Source organism: Rutilus rutilus, assembly GCF_951802725.1.
Source record: "Rutilus rutilus genome assembly, chromosome: 8".
Taxonomy (NCBI): domain Eukaryota; kingdom Metazoa; phylum Chordata; class Actinopteri; order Cypriniformes; family Leuciscidae; genus Rutilus; species Rutilus rutilus.
The window spans coordinates 45477649-45494910 of record NC_140222.1 but is presented as its reverse complement, the minus strand read 5'-3'; the positions used below and the strand labels follow the sequence as shown (position 1 = coordinate 45494910).

At 38.1% G+C, this 17262-nt stretch overlaps 1 protein-coding gene across 1 annotated transcript; it reads right to left on the bottom strand.

The window, feature by feature from the left end:
- Positions 1–1678: 1678 nt before the first annotated feature.
- On the bottom strand, positions 1679–16056 carry LOC311295671 (mycocerosic acid synthase-like polyketide synthase; the record flags this gene model as incomplete). The annotated part of the gene is made up of 6 exons (XM_084417135.1): positions 1679–8270; positions 8367–8548; positions 8749–8955; positions 10043–10203; positions 15752–15905; positions 15999–16056. 6 exons carry the CDS (start codon positions 16054–16056, stop codon positions 2667–2669), a joined length of 6366 nt encoding a protein of 2121 aa, XP_084273261.1. The 3' UTR covers positions 1679–2666.
- Positions 16057–17262: the final 1206 nt, after the last annotated feature.

Genomic DNA, 17262 nt, shown 5'->3' with positions numbered 1-17262 from the left:
GCACCTGTTTGACTCGAGGAGGCGACGAGGCACGGAAGCACGGAATCACAATTATGGCAGAGAAAGAGCAGTCAAAATTCCCAGTACCTGCATATACAGTCAGCGAAGGCAAACAAGAAAAAAAAAAAGGAGCTAGTAAGGTAGAAAGGTAGGCTACTTGTCTCCGGAGTGTAGTCCTCATCAGAGCCAACAGTGCTTTCATCGTGGAAGCTCTTACATGCAAAACACCGTATATGTTATGAATCTTACACGAAATTCACCTTCATCACAGTGTATCTGATGGTAATGGGAAAACGTGTATCAATGCGACCTGTTTTTAGCTTTGCCTTATGTTACTAGCTTGTTACGAATCAAACTCAATATATTTTAAACTTTACCAGTATATGCTAGCTTGATAGTGATTACTAACAGCCATGTTAGTTGTTTATATTCATAATGATAAAGTTAGGTATTTTATTACATGATGTGATTCTGACATGATGTCACTCATGCACTGCGCTCCTCTCCGCTCGGCGCTGGTAAACGCCTCCTCCAGCTGCGGTCGGCATCGTGCGTTCATGTGTTTTGGGGGCGTGGCTTTGGAAGGAGCCCAGAAGGGAGGGGGTGGGAGTGAATGGAATAAGTAGCTGTGTTTATTGCATCCCTGAGAGGACTACAGACACTCAAATTTGGGAAAAAGTTTACCTACCCTGCCTTTAAGGGTCAAGAACACGTTTCTAATGGCAAAGCAGACACAATTTAAAATCTCCTTCGCTGCATCAAGCCAATCCCATAATAGCTGTTCAAATTAATGCACAGCTCAGACTAACTGTACATCATATGTGTAAGAAAATTATTAGTTCATTATTACCTTATGAATAAATCTCTCAGTGAGAAAAACTGACTGTCTATATTATATGGAAACTTGTTTCTGCCACTGAATAAAACAGTAAAAAATCGGTAATTGCGACTTTTTATTGCACAATTATGACTTTTTATCGCAATTGCGTGATATAAACACAATTCTGAGAAAAAAAAAAGTTACAAATATCTTTTAAATTGTTTTATTCTGCGGCAGAAATAAGCTTTTATATTATAATAGACTACAAACATTAATCATTTTCAAATTAATTTTTAAATTATTATTATTATTATTATTTTAAATAAAAATGGGTACAATGGGGTACTCTTGTAAGAAAGTAGCAGCGGCTGGGAAAGACTTTCTCCTGGTTTTACAGACTAGCAAGTCTCAAACTAAAATGCATGTTTTAGCTGTTTTAACTGAAAGCAACTTCCACTGACAAATCTCAAAATATGTTTTGTCTCGAGATGCACACCAGTAATGTTTTTTCTAAGGCACGTTTATAAAAGCTACTTAAATGTCCTAATTGAACTAAGGCCTAATCCTGGCTAAATATAAGACCTGTTTGTGAAACCAGGCCTTTAAGTATTACCTCCACTTAAAAAGATGCAATCTGATCCTGTTTACATGAAATAAGATGCTCTCCTGAGCAGGTTTGATTTCCTATGGAACTGTTGCTATGACAGCTTCAAAGAACCTAACAATCCTGTATCATGTCAAATTGTCAACAGTAAAATCCAGATAACTGAGTACAAAGAATGGGCCCCAGAATTGGGTATACAGAGAGCTGTGTAATAAATAAAAATCATGAATATAATGTAGAAAGCCATCTCTTTTTATTTGCATTTACATTACATTTCTTTATTTCTCAGATATTTGCATTGGGAAAACAAGGTTGCTGCATATATACCCACACATCATATACTATTACAGTCACATCCAATTCCCAATCACAACAGTTCTTTATTGTTTAATACTCAGTTACTCGTTTTAGTGTAGTTTTACTGATAAATGCTCGTATCATATCAAAATCTCATTTTGCGCTACTGATTCAACATTTGCTTTGTTAAATATCATGATACTAGTATTTACTACAGAAAGTCTCAATCTATGCATAAATGACTAGCACTAAATAATCCACAAACACATCTTTACAGTTGTCATTGTAGACAGCATTTTAAACCTCATTCAGCATACATCATTTTACTAATACTATTGTTTGAATCGATTCATTAATTACATTATATATAAATATATATATATATATATTTTTTTTTTCATATTTGCAATTACCTCTGACCCAACTTAAAAATAGGTTTGTCATGATCTCTTTAGCTAGATGAAATAATAATAATAATAATAAAAATAAAAATAAAACAAAATAATCATCATCAGCATGTCATTATGTGCCCCTCATACAGCTTTGGTTACAAATACATTAAAATGGATACAAAAAGCAATTTACAAACTGAAGTGAAGTGCTGAATGTTGAATGCTGGAAGGGTTAAAACCTAAATTTAAACAATGTAAAGTCCACAGTCTGCAGAACCTCAATGTTCTATGTTAATGATATGTGGTGTTAACACAAAGTAGTTAGCTAGATAGAGATAGAGAACCTCTTTAGTCAATATTTCACTAGACTTTAGGGAAGTTTAGTCATACTGGAATATCTGCCAATATAATGAACTTGATTTAATTGCATTTTTTAACGAAGTACTATATTACTAACTATACCCCCATTTCACACCAAAATGTCATGGTTTTGCAAGAAAGTCCTTGTTTTGAGGCTACAACAAGACTGCTTTGGGGAAATACAAATTGCAAATCAAAAGTATGTGGAATTGCTCTCTTCTTCACTCTGATATCCGTCTACACAGTTCTCCTCCAGGATTTTAGTGAGAGTTTCCAGTGTGCTATTTGGATCCAGCAGAGTCACTAGAGGGACATTCACACCTCTATCATTGAAGATAAGATTCTGCAGAGTCATGGCTAACATTGAGTCAATGCCTAAATTGAAAAGATGAACATCATCATTCAGCTCATCCATCTCAACACCAGTCATTTCGTTAATCATGAATCTCAGATGATCACGAGGTGAGGATGATTTCTTGGGTTGTTCAGGTGTAGATAAATTCACTCCAGCTTTACTAACAGCTTCCTGTGCTATTTTGAACATGCGTACATTCAGTGTTTTGTTCTGACTGAGAATGTTATTCCAGTTGTTTTTTAAATTGAATCTGCATACAACCTGTTGAGGTTTGTTGATCAAGAGGCACTGCTCAAGACTTTCATGGATTTCTGGAATCTCCAAAAGCATGATTCCCCTTGCCTCCAGAAATCTTTGGACATGGACTTTGTTCAACAAAAGACCAAGATTCAAAGCCCCCCAATTAATGGACTGTCCAGAAAGCCCAATGTTTCTGCGATACTGACAGAAAGTGTCCATGAATGTATTAGCCGCAGCATAATTAGTTTGTGAGGCATTGCCAATGAAGGCAGCAATGGAGGAATAGCACACAAAATAATCCAGATTGCACTGTATGGTAGCACGGTGAAGGTTAATCACTCCGTTTACTTTTGGCCTCATGACTTTCTCATAAAGAGATTTGTCAAGACGTTCAATCAGCCCATCATGTAGGACAACCGCACTGTGAAACACCCCTTTGATAGGACTGGATGGAAATAGTTTTCCAATGTTTACAATTGTCTGGTCCACTTGCTCAGTTACAGAAACATCACATGGCAGAGACTTAATGACAGAGCCCCAATCGCTACTGACCTGACTTATCTCTTGTTGCATCTGAGGGTTTGGATTACTCCTAGACAGAAGGACAATGTTCCCTCCTCCTTTCTGAGCAATGAACTTTACTGTCTCAAAGCCTAACCCTGTTAGACCACCTGTGACAATATAGACAGCATTTTTCTTGAATAGACTGTGTTTGGGCATCACTGGAATATCAGACAGCTGGTGCTTGTCTTCACTGTTCAGGGTGATAATGGGTAGGATCTGGCATCTGAAGTATGACTCAGATTCTTTTACAGACAGAAGATCAGTGTCTTGAGATTTCACTCTTTGAACAACTGTTGCATCCAAAGACAAGGACTTTCTGTCCAAATGCATGGATTTCAGCCATCGGTAGATTTGTGGCATTTGCATTTGCAGAGACCCGTTTTGCATTATTTGGGACATGAGGAGGGCATGGATGCGGACTTCCTCATTTGTACCTCGGAATGTTCTAGTATTGAATGGAAATTCTGTCTGGTTGTCATAGACAAGAACAATGTCTTTGATGCCTCTAACACTGCTAGCTATTTCTGCCGTTTCTACACTATAAGGAGGTAGAAGAACAGCTCCCACAACCTCACTAAAATCACAAGACAGCTGATCAGCCTGGGTGCTCACTCTGACATTCCAACCTGATCTGTTTGCAATAGTAATTAACACATTCATCAAAGCTGAGTCAGGAACAGTGGAGAAAATGCCCAATTTCCATTGCTGTTTAGCTTTGGGTAAAACCTCATGCAAGATCTCCCAAGCCAGTACCATATAAGAGACACAAGGCACGTCTTTCAGGAATGAAAGCCTTTTTGCTTTGCAGCAAACAGCTGCTGGGAGAACTACTTTAGTGGTTGCAGCCACAGGGTAACAAGACACAACATGATCACCAACTTTAAATTTGCTGACATCTTTACCCACAGATGTGACAGTGCCACTGAAGTCAAGGGCCAAGAGCTCATGGTTTTCATTTGTGTGCTTGTTCCAGTACAATGTCTGGCCATATTTCAGGTCAGAAACACTGACTGGAAAGTAATCTGATGAATGAACACAGATTTTACTGAGATGAAGCTCAATATTTTTTCCTTGAATCAGTTCAATGGAATTATCCATCTGAGTCGCTGACACATTTTTTATTATATATGGGTCAGATGTTTGCAAGATAAAGACTTCTTCATCCAACATGTGGAGGTTTCTTGAAGAGATTGCCATGGTTGGCAGAGGTGTGTGGGTGATTTCAGGTTTGAGAATTTTGCCCTCCTTCACTACTAGCTCTGGATATTTGTGACAGGGGTATGATCTGAGGACCTGAACCAAAGCTTCGATGTCTTCAGAAGTGGCAGAGCTCATGTCAATCAGCTGAAAAGAAAGTTCTGGCAACTCAGCTGCACATGCTCTTATCATGCCTGACAGAACAAACCCAGGGTTTATGTGCTCCACTATGCTCTCATACGACTTATAGGTTATTACTCTGATATAACCTGGGAAATGAAGTGCTTTGAGATATACGACAATCTTTCTGAAAACCTCACAACACTCAGCCATACTGTCCAAGACCTTCTCTGATTTGAGAGAGGTTAGGTCTGCATCACCCCACATGAACAACATTTCTGTGAAGTTTTTCTTTACCATTGAAATTTTCAGTTTTGACAAAAGAATTTCAACTCCATCTTCCAACAGTTTGTTACAATTTGAAGACGACACATATCTAGATGTTGGGTCCAAGCACTGTTTCAAAGCTTTAGAAATTCCAACATGGTCAGAAAAGACCAGTGCCTTAATCGATGTCTTAAACGTGGCAACTTCAGAGACAATACTGAAATCGTTGTGGAAGAAGTAATCCTTGACTACTTGGGAACGACTTCCTAGCATTCTGATCTTCACATGCCTCAGTTCAACTAACACCCTACCCTGTTTATTGGCTAAGCAGCCACAAATGTCGAAATCATCTTCTCCCACATGTACTGCTCTCAGATAAACAACCATCTCCTCTTGCAATGGTTCAAATACAGTCAGGCTTCCTATTTGAGCAGGATATTGGGGTCTTGTTGATACACCCCCTATAGTTGCAAGAACAAGTTGCATAACGTAATCCAAGACCACAGGGTGAAAGTGATAGTCATGTAACTGAGGCAGTAATTCTTTTGGGACCTTCACAACAGATATAGCCTCTCTAAATTCTTCCCCACAATAAACATCTGCATTATTTCTGAGGACAGACCCATACTCAAATCCTGCTTGACTTAGAAGTTTGTATAGTTCTTCATTAGTCATGTGGGATGTGCATCTTTTGGAAATACAGTCCAATGAAATGAACTGTTCTTCAGGACTTCTACCTGGTTTTGCTTCCACTGTGCCAAACGCATAGACTGCAGAAGTAGACTGTATTTTGAAGTTACATGTGTTATCAGCCACATGGTCAGATGCATCCAGCTGTACTTTTAAATCTGGGGCATTCTGGGTGAAAACGAATGGATTCTGGAATGTTATGCTGAGCTGCAGAGAACTAAGTGGAATCTTAGGTTTTGCATATGCCATGTAAGTTGCCAAACCCAACTCTGCATAAAATGCCCCGGGAATGATGGCAACCCCACTGTGCTTGTGGTGCTGCAGAAAGGCCACTGATTCAGAGGATAAATCACAGCTAAACATTGAACTGTCTGTACCCATTTGTGTAACTACTGGATGGTTGCTAGTGGGACTGATCAACTGCGAGTTAGAAGCGAAGACATCTCTCTTCACATCATCAAACTGGTATCGTGGGTAGGGAACTGGTTCAGTCTCAAAACCTTTGTAGAATGCTTCCCAGTCCACTTTGACCCCAAGCTCAAACAGTTTGGAAACAACAGTAAGCATGGTCTCATGATCTTTTTCAGGCTGCACTGAGGGAATCACAGTGAAGTCATTTCCCAGAGTCTCAGTGATGTACCTCTGCAAAGATCTTCTTGGACCAATTTCAACAAATATCACACTTCTTTTGTTTTTAGCTGCAGACCTTACAGCTTGTTCAAATTCAACTGGCTCTCTGATATTCTTTGCCCAATATTCACCAGTAAGAAAATCTGAGGAACACAAACTAACACCTGTCACTGTTGAGAACAATTCTGCCTCCAAATGATGTGCCTGCAATGAGCCTATACTCTGTTCCACTTTGGATAAAATGGGATCCATCTTGTGACTGTGGTATGCCGCAGGTACATCTAAAATGCGAAGGAACAAATCTTTTCCTCTGGCTGAGTTGCTCAAATTCTGTTGCAGCCTGTCAATGTCATCCGCATCTCCTGAGAGGGTGCAAGACTGAGGGCTGTTATAAGCAGCCAGACAAACCTTTCCTGAATAAGATGGAAGAATTTTCAAAACTTCAGAAACAGCCATATTACTGACTACCAGCATCTTCCCTCCTGTCACAGTGCTTTGCAAAGAACTGCGATAGTGGATGACTTTCACTGCATCTTCAAGTGACAGCAAACCAGAACAATGAGCTGCAGCGACTTCTCCAATAGAGTGCCCCAAAACAGCATCAGGACTGATGCCCCAGTGTTTCAGGAGTTTGACAACAGCAACCTGAATAGCAAACAGAAGAGGCTGGACAATCTTTGGATCAGACGGCTCTGTACTTTCCTCAGATTCACTTTCCAGCATCTGTATCAGATTCAAACCTCCATCAGATTCACTTTCCAGCATCTCTTTCAGATTTAAACTTCTATAGCTTTGCGACAGAGCTTCAATCTTCAAGATTTCCTCTCTAAAAACTGGCTCTTGTTTTAGGAGCTGCTTGCACATACCCTGATAGGTAACACCATTGCCACAAAACACAAAAACTAGCTTGGAGTCTGTCTTTGACGGTACAAGCTTTTTCTCCACAGCAGCAGTAAGTTTCTCTTTCAGGTCTGCCAATGATGATGTTTGAAATACTTTCCTGTATTTGTGTTTGACATGGCTTCTTCTACATGCGGATGTGTACAGTAAAGACTGTAGATCTGATATTTTCCCTTTGCTGATCTGTTCTGCCGTATCTTTAATTGTATTTTTCATGGATTTTTCTGATGCTGCAGAGACTACAAAATACTGATGGGATTTGCTTCTCAGCTGAGCTCTTGGGTTTTTTGACTGTACATATTGTCTGACAATTGCATGTGCATTTGTTCCACCGAAGCCAAAGTTATTGATTCCTGCACACCTCCCTGATCTGTAGTCACTGATCCATTTTTCTGCAATTGTGGGGATTTTAATATTGAGAGACTCAATGTCTATGCTGGAGTTTTCCATAGAGTAGAACAATGATGGCACAATGGTTTCATGCTGTATCATCAATAGAACCTTTATGAGCCCTGCAACACCTGCGGCAGATTCTGTGTGTCCAATATTGCTTTTAACAGAACCAATGATGAGTGGCCCTGACTTTTGAGGTCTTGCTTTGGCAATGACTTTTGAGATGCTACCTGCCTCTATTGGATCTCCAATTGGAGTCCCAGTCCCATGAGCCTCAATGTACTGGACACTAGTCAGGTCAGTCTCTGTTGAGTAGATTTTTCTGAGCAGCTCCTCCTGCTGTACCATGGATGGTTTAGTGATTGGACTAACGGTGTGGCCATCTTGATTTACTGCGGTTTTGGTGACGATACCCCAAATATGATCATGGTCTTCAAAAGCCTGTCAAAATACAGACAACATATGGGTGTTTCTTGTTGTAGTTTATCATTAGGTACATTGCTGTCATAGTTTATATGAGACAATCTTGTTATTTACTTTTTTCAGAGGCTTTAATAGAACGATCCCGCATCCTTCACCTCTGCCATATCCGTTTGCTTTGCTGCTGAAAGGTTTACTCGTTCCATCAGAGGAGATCATTTTTGCCTTGGAGAGAGTCACAAAAAGGGTTGGCTCCAATATACAGGTCACACCGCCACACAAGGCCATATCACAGTCTCCTGTTGAGTAGAATACAGATAATCACAATCCTTAGGGGGGTGGGGGCAGCCTAATTGCTAATATTTAGTTTGATTCATTTAAAATGAAAACATATATGAAACATCTAATGTATTTTGCACAGTTCTGTATATTAGTACACATACAATATACAGTAGATGGATAAGTTGATACACAGGGTTTACATATTTTTGAGGACTACCTTGTTTTATGGCTTGACAAGCTAAGTGAAGGGCGACGAGGGATGAGGAACAGGCACAGTCAAGGGTCAGTGAGGGACCAGTGAAGTTGAATATGTATGAGATGCGGTTGGCAGCTATGCTCATAGCAGCACCAGTGCCATTGGTGTGGTCTATGTGTTTTGGATTAATCCTCACAGTGGCCAGCTCAAAGTCTCTGTTCATTAGGCCTGAAAAACAAGCAAACAAAAAAATGTTACCTGGCGATATGCTTTTTTTTTTTTCATAGCCATTTACTGTATACCTATTACAGTGCAACCTGAGGTTAAATGCCTTGCTCAAGGCAACAATAGTTTGGGGCTTGGACAAGCAACGTTTATGTTACCAGCCACCTCATGTGCTATTTGTGCTGTGACATAAAGGAATTAAAGCAGAAGTACACAAATTGAGGTCAAAACAAGTTAGGGTGCTTTCACACCTGAGTGTTTGTTTCAGAACCTGGTGCATTTTCTCCCTTGGTTTGGTATCAAGGCTCGTTTGGTATCATATCGTGCTCAGATCCACTCGGCCCGATTGCAAACGAACTCTGGGGTGGTTCGCTTGAGGTGTGAAAGCAATCCGACACAATGGACCAAATGGTGGAGAATGCTGTCCGGAAGAAGCCTTGATTCCTGCTCTAGCTGCATTATAACATTCATATAGTGTTTGCGTGTGTCTTGACACAGTAAACCTCTAGACAGCGCTGGGAGATCCAGAGAGAGCACGTTTGAATTTGCTGCAGTATTAATACGTATGTAGTATACAATTTAACAGCGGCAATGACAGTTACATTAGTATATTATATGCGTGTGTCTCGACAGTTAAAAATAAAGCCACAAATAAAGCCACAATAATCTCATGGAGCGAACTTGTCAATCATCTTGATGGATGACGCAGAGGAAACGCTGACCAATAAGAGGACAGTTGGACTCGCATGTGACTTGCATGAACACATTTTGGTACGCTTTGAAAGCTTGCCTTGTGAAAGTGAACCGTACCTAGAGGAAAATGCAACATTGTAACAAATTAAGTACCCGTTTCGGAACAAAACAAATGATCTGTAGGTGTGAAAATGCCATAGATCATAGATAGTGATCCATAGATCACTCTTGTGATCCGGGAATTACTGAGAAAATCTATGTGCTATTTAGCAACGCATATTAACCAGAGGTTGCTCCGTAGGTACTTCCCATGTAGTTGATGTATATACTTTTTCACTGGGATTAAAAGACACCAAAAGTGACTTTTTATTTATCTTATATTTAGCTTATATGTTACCCAAAAATACTCCTGTTCGCGTTCCACTGGCCTTTTCCATTGGTATCCCAGCATCCTCTAGGGCCCTGTAGGTGCACTGCAACAAAAGTTTGTGCTGAGGGTCCATGGTGATTGTTTCAGCATTAGTGATGCCGAAGAACTTGTGGTCAAACTCATTCAAGCTACACAGAATAAAGGGTAAATGATGGGGTTATTGCTTTTGGAGTTCAGATACAATTCCATCATCACTCATCCTCACGTTATGTAATTCCAAACCTTTATGACTTATTTTCTTCAGCGGAACACAAAAGATGATATTAAAGTCAGTGGCTTCCAAACAACATTGGGAAAAACCCACATTAAGCAAAATAGCATGAAATCCATACAGGTTTGGAAAAAACATTAGTAAAGATGAACAGAATCTTTTTTGATTAAATTATCTTTTATATTATTAATATGTATTCCATTCCAACTGCTTCAAACAAAACTTATATATCATTCAGTGACCCAGTGTGCCATGAAACGGCCAAACATCGCCCAGTCTTTTTACTAGTTCTACCTTGGAAGTTTTCGTTAGGTGTTTTTCCAGTGCAGTAACTTTTTGAGTGATGTACTATGGTGGCACCCAGCATACATTGTGGCATGAAGCTTTTTATTGATTGTCACAATTGTTGAGTTCCATGTGCTGATTGTTAATGTCTGTGTGTGTTTCAATTATACACACTGTAAAACCTAACAGTAATATGTACTAAATACAAGGACTGATGATGACAATCATCATTTAATGACTTGATTCACTGATTTCATTCAGAGTCTGATCTCTGATTAAAAGGGCAACATATTAGTTTTACTCAAAACTGTGATTCTACAGCATAAGAGCTAGCCATGTTGTGGCCATCAGATAATATGAAGGATTTTACAAATAGTTGTGCACGAAAAGTTTCACAGAAAAGGTATTGCATTACAAAGACTCACACAGACATCAAGAATCAGATTTTAAAAACCTCTATGGTATCATGCTGACTTACACAGTAATCAACAATCAGCATATGAATCTCAACAATGGTGACCATTAAAAAATTATGCATGCTGGGTACTAGCATAATACAAAACATATCCATGGCTCATTTTTTAATGCTCACCATTGTTGAGATTCATATGCTGATTCTTGATTACTGTGTAAGTCAGCATGATACCATAGAGGTTTTTAAAATCTGATTGTCACAACAATGGGTCTTACAGCAGAATCAGTTCTATTATAATGAATAATACAAGTAATACATCACCTGTCTAATCAGAGATCAGGCTCTGGAAAAGATCAGAGAATCAAGTCACTAAATGATGATTTTTATCATCTAAACCCAACAACATGCTCATATTTTCTATATTGCTGGCCATAAACTGAGAAAGTGCGCGTCCGGTGTGCGATACCTCGAGTTGTCCTAGACGTGACGCGGCGCGGCGCTGTGTGTCCGGTGTGCGACCCCCCTATAGAGATAAATAAACGGCTCTGACGGCAGTATCTTTGCATTGCACCATGGGATGTCATTTTCAAATAATGCCCGTCAACATTGCAGTTTATTTTTATTGTTGTTATGTGTTTTTTTTTATATGAACATAAAAAAATGCATTGGAAAAACAAAACTCGAGGACTCGAAATTACGAGTCCTTCTCCTCCCACTGTGGTCCGAGACCGAGTCTTTGAAGGAACAAGTCCGAGACGAGTCCGAGAAAGCAGAAATCGGTTACTACACTCGAGTACTACATCACTAGGTAATTGATTAATAGTTTTTAGATAACTGCACCATGCTAGTTAATTTCAAAAAGTATATTATTTAGTCCCCATAGACCTGTACACACTTAATTAAACCAGAGGTCATGACCATTACCATAGAAATAAGCTGACCAACTTAATTTCCTCTAATGGTAACTTTATATAATCATGCCGTGATTTCCCATGTATACTTAGTTAGAATAATACTACACAATAATGAGAGGTTGAGGCTCACCCTATTTAGATTGGTCTAGCAATATTCTGTTGTTCTAAACAGAAAACCCATTTTTAGCCCCTACAGTCTTAAGTACACATAACTAATGGCAATTTTTTAGGCAGAGCTCTAAAACTTAATTTGGCGGTGCCCAATGCTCTACCTAATCTGAATTTTGCATGTAAGACCATGGCAGAGGATCCACCCTTCACTGTAAGCAAGATATCTCTAAACTTTTAGAATCTTTATTACCTTTTGATTTACTTCTGTGGATATTAGACCATTGTTCCAGTCTCACTGAGACATTTCAAATGATACCAAACATGTATAGTGTTCTATGATAATTGTTCACATAAAACCATATAGATTTTTAAGTGAATTTCAGATGATCTCAAGCTGATTGGTTGGTTCTTGTCACATGACCCGAGGTGCGCTTCATTCTGAAAAGTTGAAATGTTTTGATGTCGCTGTGGCGTAGACGCACCTGGAAAAAACGAGCGGTTTCCTTTCTGATAATGCAATCATTAACACAATCCATGTACCACATCCCACATCAGGCGATTATATGATTGTGTCAAGTTAACAAATAAACCAAATCTACTAAGTCAAGCCTATTGCATAGTGTATTGAAGCTGGCTGAAAGAGCAATAACCTTTAAAAATTAATTTGTTTAACCTTATTTTTTGACTGATGATTTCTATAGCTATGTTTCTTTATTCAATAACTTACATGTGTGAGAGTAAATGTATATATTTTAATGATTTCAGAAAGATTTTACACATACATGTATAGAAAAAAACCCTGATTTGTCCGACTCGGGGCGTAGCCAGGCAGGCCCACTATATGAATAGTCCCACCCAGTTATTACAGAAATATTTAGGCTAATTTATTTAAGCGTTGTTATTTAATTGCGTTTAATATAATTACAAACATGACTGTGCCATCTCAAATCTAAAAATAAATAAAATGTGGTTTTGGATGATGCTTGATGAATTTGATTAACATCTGTTAAAAATCATTTAAAAAAACCTTGCATTGACCCGGGAGAAAAGGCCATCAGCCCACAATTACTGATTTTATTTTTTTTTCCAGAAAGAATTCTGTTATTAAAAACTTGATATAAAAGCAGCTTTCATTAAACGTTTTATTTGAGTGTGGATTATTAAATAACTTTGCTTAACTAATTGATTAAATAAGTGCCGTTTTCGTTTAAGGTGAAGTCACCTTCATTTATATACCGCTTTCAACAATATGGATTGTTTCAAAGCACCTTTATAGAGATAATAGGAAATACTAAAATCATAATAAAGTACACTACAAAAAAATTAGATGAGTCCAGAATATTAGTATTTAATTTCACGTTAAGCATTTTCCTCCCATAGAAAACCATTGTAAGAACGCTAAATCTGGCTTAATGCATATTCGAATGTCCCCTTATTATGTCGAAATAACGAGATATTATGTCGAAATAACAACTTAATATCTCAAAATAACAAGATATTATGTCAAAATAACAAGATATTATGTTGAAATAACGTGATATTTTTTCGAAATAACGAGATATTAAGTCGAAATAAGGACTTAATATCTGGAAATAACGAGATAAGGTTTTTTGGGGGTTTTTTTTCACCACGTGGTTGCATTCTCCTGTAACAAATTTATACATTTCAGTCTCAATATCACAAAACAGTTGGCTGATATGGAACCCTGAGACTCATCTGCGACGATCTGTGTTTTGTCAAGATTAGAAAAGTTTTTTATAATAAAGTAGTTAAAATAAATGTTGAAATAACAAAACCTGACACCATCCACTAGGTGAGGAGCTCCCTAAAATAATTTAAAGTACCATTTTTATGTTTCAAAACGGTTTTCACAGCCTGAATCTTGAGTTCGTAAGCTTTCGAATGATATATAATTTGTCAACATTAGATCAGATGAAGTATAGGATATAATTGTTTTAAACATGCAGTGGCAAGTGGCCCAGAAACAGTTAAAGGAACACTCCACCGGTTTTTCATATTAAACTGTTATTCCCTTAACTAAGACGAGTTGATACATACCTCTCTCGTCTCAGTGCGTGCACTCAATCGCTCTGGCGCGCGGCGACACTTTGATAGCGCTTAGCTTAGCCCAGTTCATTCATTAGGGACCAAACAGAGATGAAGCTAGAAGCGACCAAACACCTCCACGGTTTCCCTATTTAAATACAGTTACACGAGTAGTTACACGACCAAGTATGGTGACACAAAATAAAACGTGGCGCTTTTCTAAGCGGGTGAAAAGGATAACTATAATGTATGGCGGAATAGCACTGGGAGCACTTCGTAACTACTGCGCCAGAGCGATTGAGTGCACGCACTGAGACGAGAGAGGTATGTGTCAACTCGTCTTAGTTAAGGGAATAACATAGTTTAATATGAAAAAACAGTGGAGTGTTCCTTTAACAGATTAATGACTTGGTCCTTTTTTATACCCTAATCAGGCAACGTGAACTGGGAGTCACAACTCATAAAATCCAAAAAAATCAAATATTTCAAAAATTCATTTGGATATGTTTTACTTAAGTCCAGATGATATAAAAAATGACATGAAATTATTTTTTGCTTATCATTTTCCACTCTTGCCTGTTTAAGGGTCAAAGTGAAAGAACACTTTTGATGGACAAAATAATATACAATATAATGATGTATTATACATATAAAAAAAGCTAAAGTAAACTAGGCAGAAAATATAAACTTTCTTTTAGTGCATGTAATACTCAGACAGGTACATAGCCTCATGTATGTGTTACTGAAACAACAAGATCGGAGCTGTTATCTTGGTTGGTTTTGTTGTTTATCATTTACATGCAAATTAAGTTTATAAATGACAAACTTCTAAAAACAAATGTATAGTCTTTGTAAATAAATGCTCCCTTAAATGTGGCTGTGGAGCCGCTGCTGATGCTTCCAGTGTGAACACTCTTGCAGCTGCAGCGACGGTGAAGTTAAGCGGAGCTCAAGCTTGCGGTGTGAAACGGCGTAAGATCGATTTCTCGTTCATGAGATCACTTCCTCTTCCTGGCCGGGATACGTTTCTCCGTGTCGTAAACTCTAGGGGCGAGGCTTCTAAATTATGAATTTTTATGGGGGTGATGTTCAAATGACGATTGTTTTGAGTCACCGCATTTATCAACGTACAATCATTCAACTGTCTCCACTACGTCTGGTGTTTCAATGATTATGTCTTTCACTTTCCACCATTAGCCATGTATACCAGGAAAGACATTATAATGGAAAGAAGTAAGCCAGTCATTCATTAATGTTAATAAGTATTTCAATTAAGAAATTTAAATGGCATTTATATTTCTGTATTGTGTTATATTTGTATGTTAGTAAGTAGTGTTATATTGAGCTGGTGGGTTTATGGTGTGTGTGTTGTGGACCGAGTGTGATGGGCCAGAAAGTCCAGGGCCACTTTTTAGCTCCAGTCACACACACACACACACACACACACACACACACACACCCCTGGGCAAGAGAGATGCTGCCCCCCCCACTGTAACTTTGATCCTAACTGCTGGTGTCGCTGTTGGACAGTGTCACTTTAGAAAAATAAGTCATTTATACGCTTTCTAATGTCACATTTCAGAGGATCAGAGACAGGTCGATAAACGCTCATGTATTATTGAATCTTTGAACTTGACAAACATAAGTGAACATCATAAGTTATTTTAATGAGGACAAATGAATTGAAGACTTACCCATCAATAAGTGCTGCCTTTGCTGTGTGTGTCTTTCCTGCTTTACTCTCGTCTGGGTCGTACCATTGAGAGAGATTAAACCTGTCGCCTGGGATCTCAACGGCACAGTTCTCTCCATGAAGGAGGACGCGCCAGAAGTTTTCAAGTCCCTCGCCTAAAGTAGATGAGAACATACTAAATAAATGCAATTTAGGCCAAAATCATAACATGAACAAATAATAAAACACTGTAAATTGTTAACAATTACCTCCAGGAAAATGGCATCCAATGCCAACAACAGCGATTTCTACATCATCGCCCATCATGATTCATATGCCGTGTGTGCAAATACATTTGATTTTACTATCTATAGACAGCAGAAACAAACACTGAGGCCGTTAACTAAATATTCATCCATGGCATTTCATATTCTGGCTTTCTTCCTTCTTTCAGCAGAAAAATAAAATCATTTTAGCCAGGGACCTCTGGAAATGTCCTGTATAACGAAGAGAAAATATGACTAATTTGAAATATAGATATATAAGATAAAAGTATTAAGATAAGCTTTTTTTTTAAAGTAGATTTCACTGTACAGTATATGAAATTAGAAATGTTTATTTTGTGTATGTGTGTGTGTGTGTGTGTGTGTGTGTGTGTGTATATATATATATATATATATATATATATATATACATACATTCACATTTCAATTTTGGCCCAGAGAACGAGAAAAATGATAAAGCAAATGAAATGGAAAAACATGAACTTACCTGGATACTCATGCTGAATCTTGTCTTGTTGAAAATGCTTCCATGAGGCTGAGTCTACCCAATATATATAAAGTTAAATGTAATGATTTACTAGTATTGACAAGTAAAATATTTAATTTAGCTGGAAATCATTAGCTGTTGTTCGGGATTTTTGAAGGAGATTTCCTGTTAGCTCATGAAATAGTTTCTCAAGAAAATCCCTCCGTCTCTTATGTAAGATGCTGTCATTTACACTGGAATAGGTCAAGCTGACTAGACTCTTTATCGCATGTTTGATATTTAGATATAACCTAACCCAATTCAGCTTTATATTTCCCCAGATGTGATGAAACCTCTCAATTTGTCAAGTTATCAGAATGTCTTAGTGATATCAAAGAATGAATGGTCAGTATTTTCCTTATCAATTCTGACTAAACAGAGGCATTAGTTATTGGATCTAAACACTCAGAACATTAGACCAGTGAATATAACTTTGTTTTTATGGATTTACTGTTAGGTCATCTTCTAACGTTAACAACCTGGGCGTTACGTTTGATAGCAATCTATACTTTGACAATCATATTTCCAATGTTTGCAGAACAGACTTTTTCCACCTTAGAAATGTTGCTAAAAAAGACAGAATCGATTCTGAACTGCAGAAACGAGTCGTCAGTAATTCCACTCTCACTTCCATTCCCACAACATTCATACGCCAAACTGTACCAAATTTACGTAATGCCCACCTATGGTCTTCATTGGCTGCCCGTGAACAATGTCTACTTT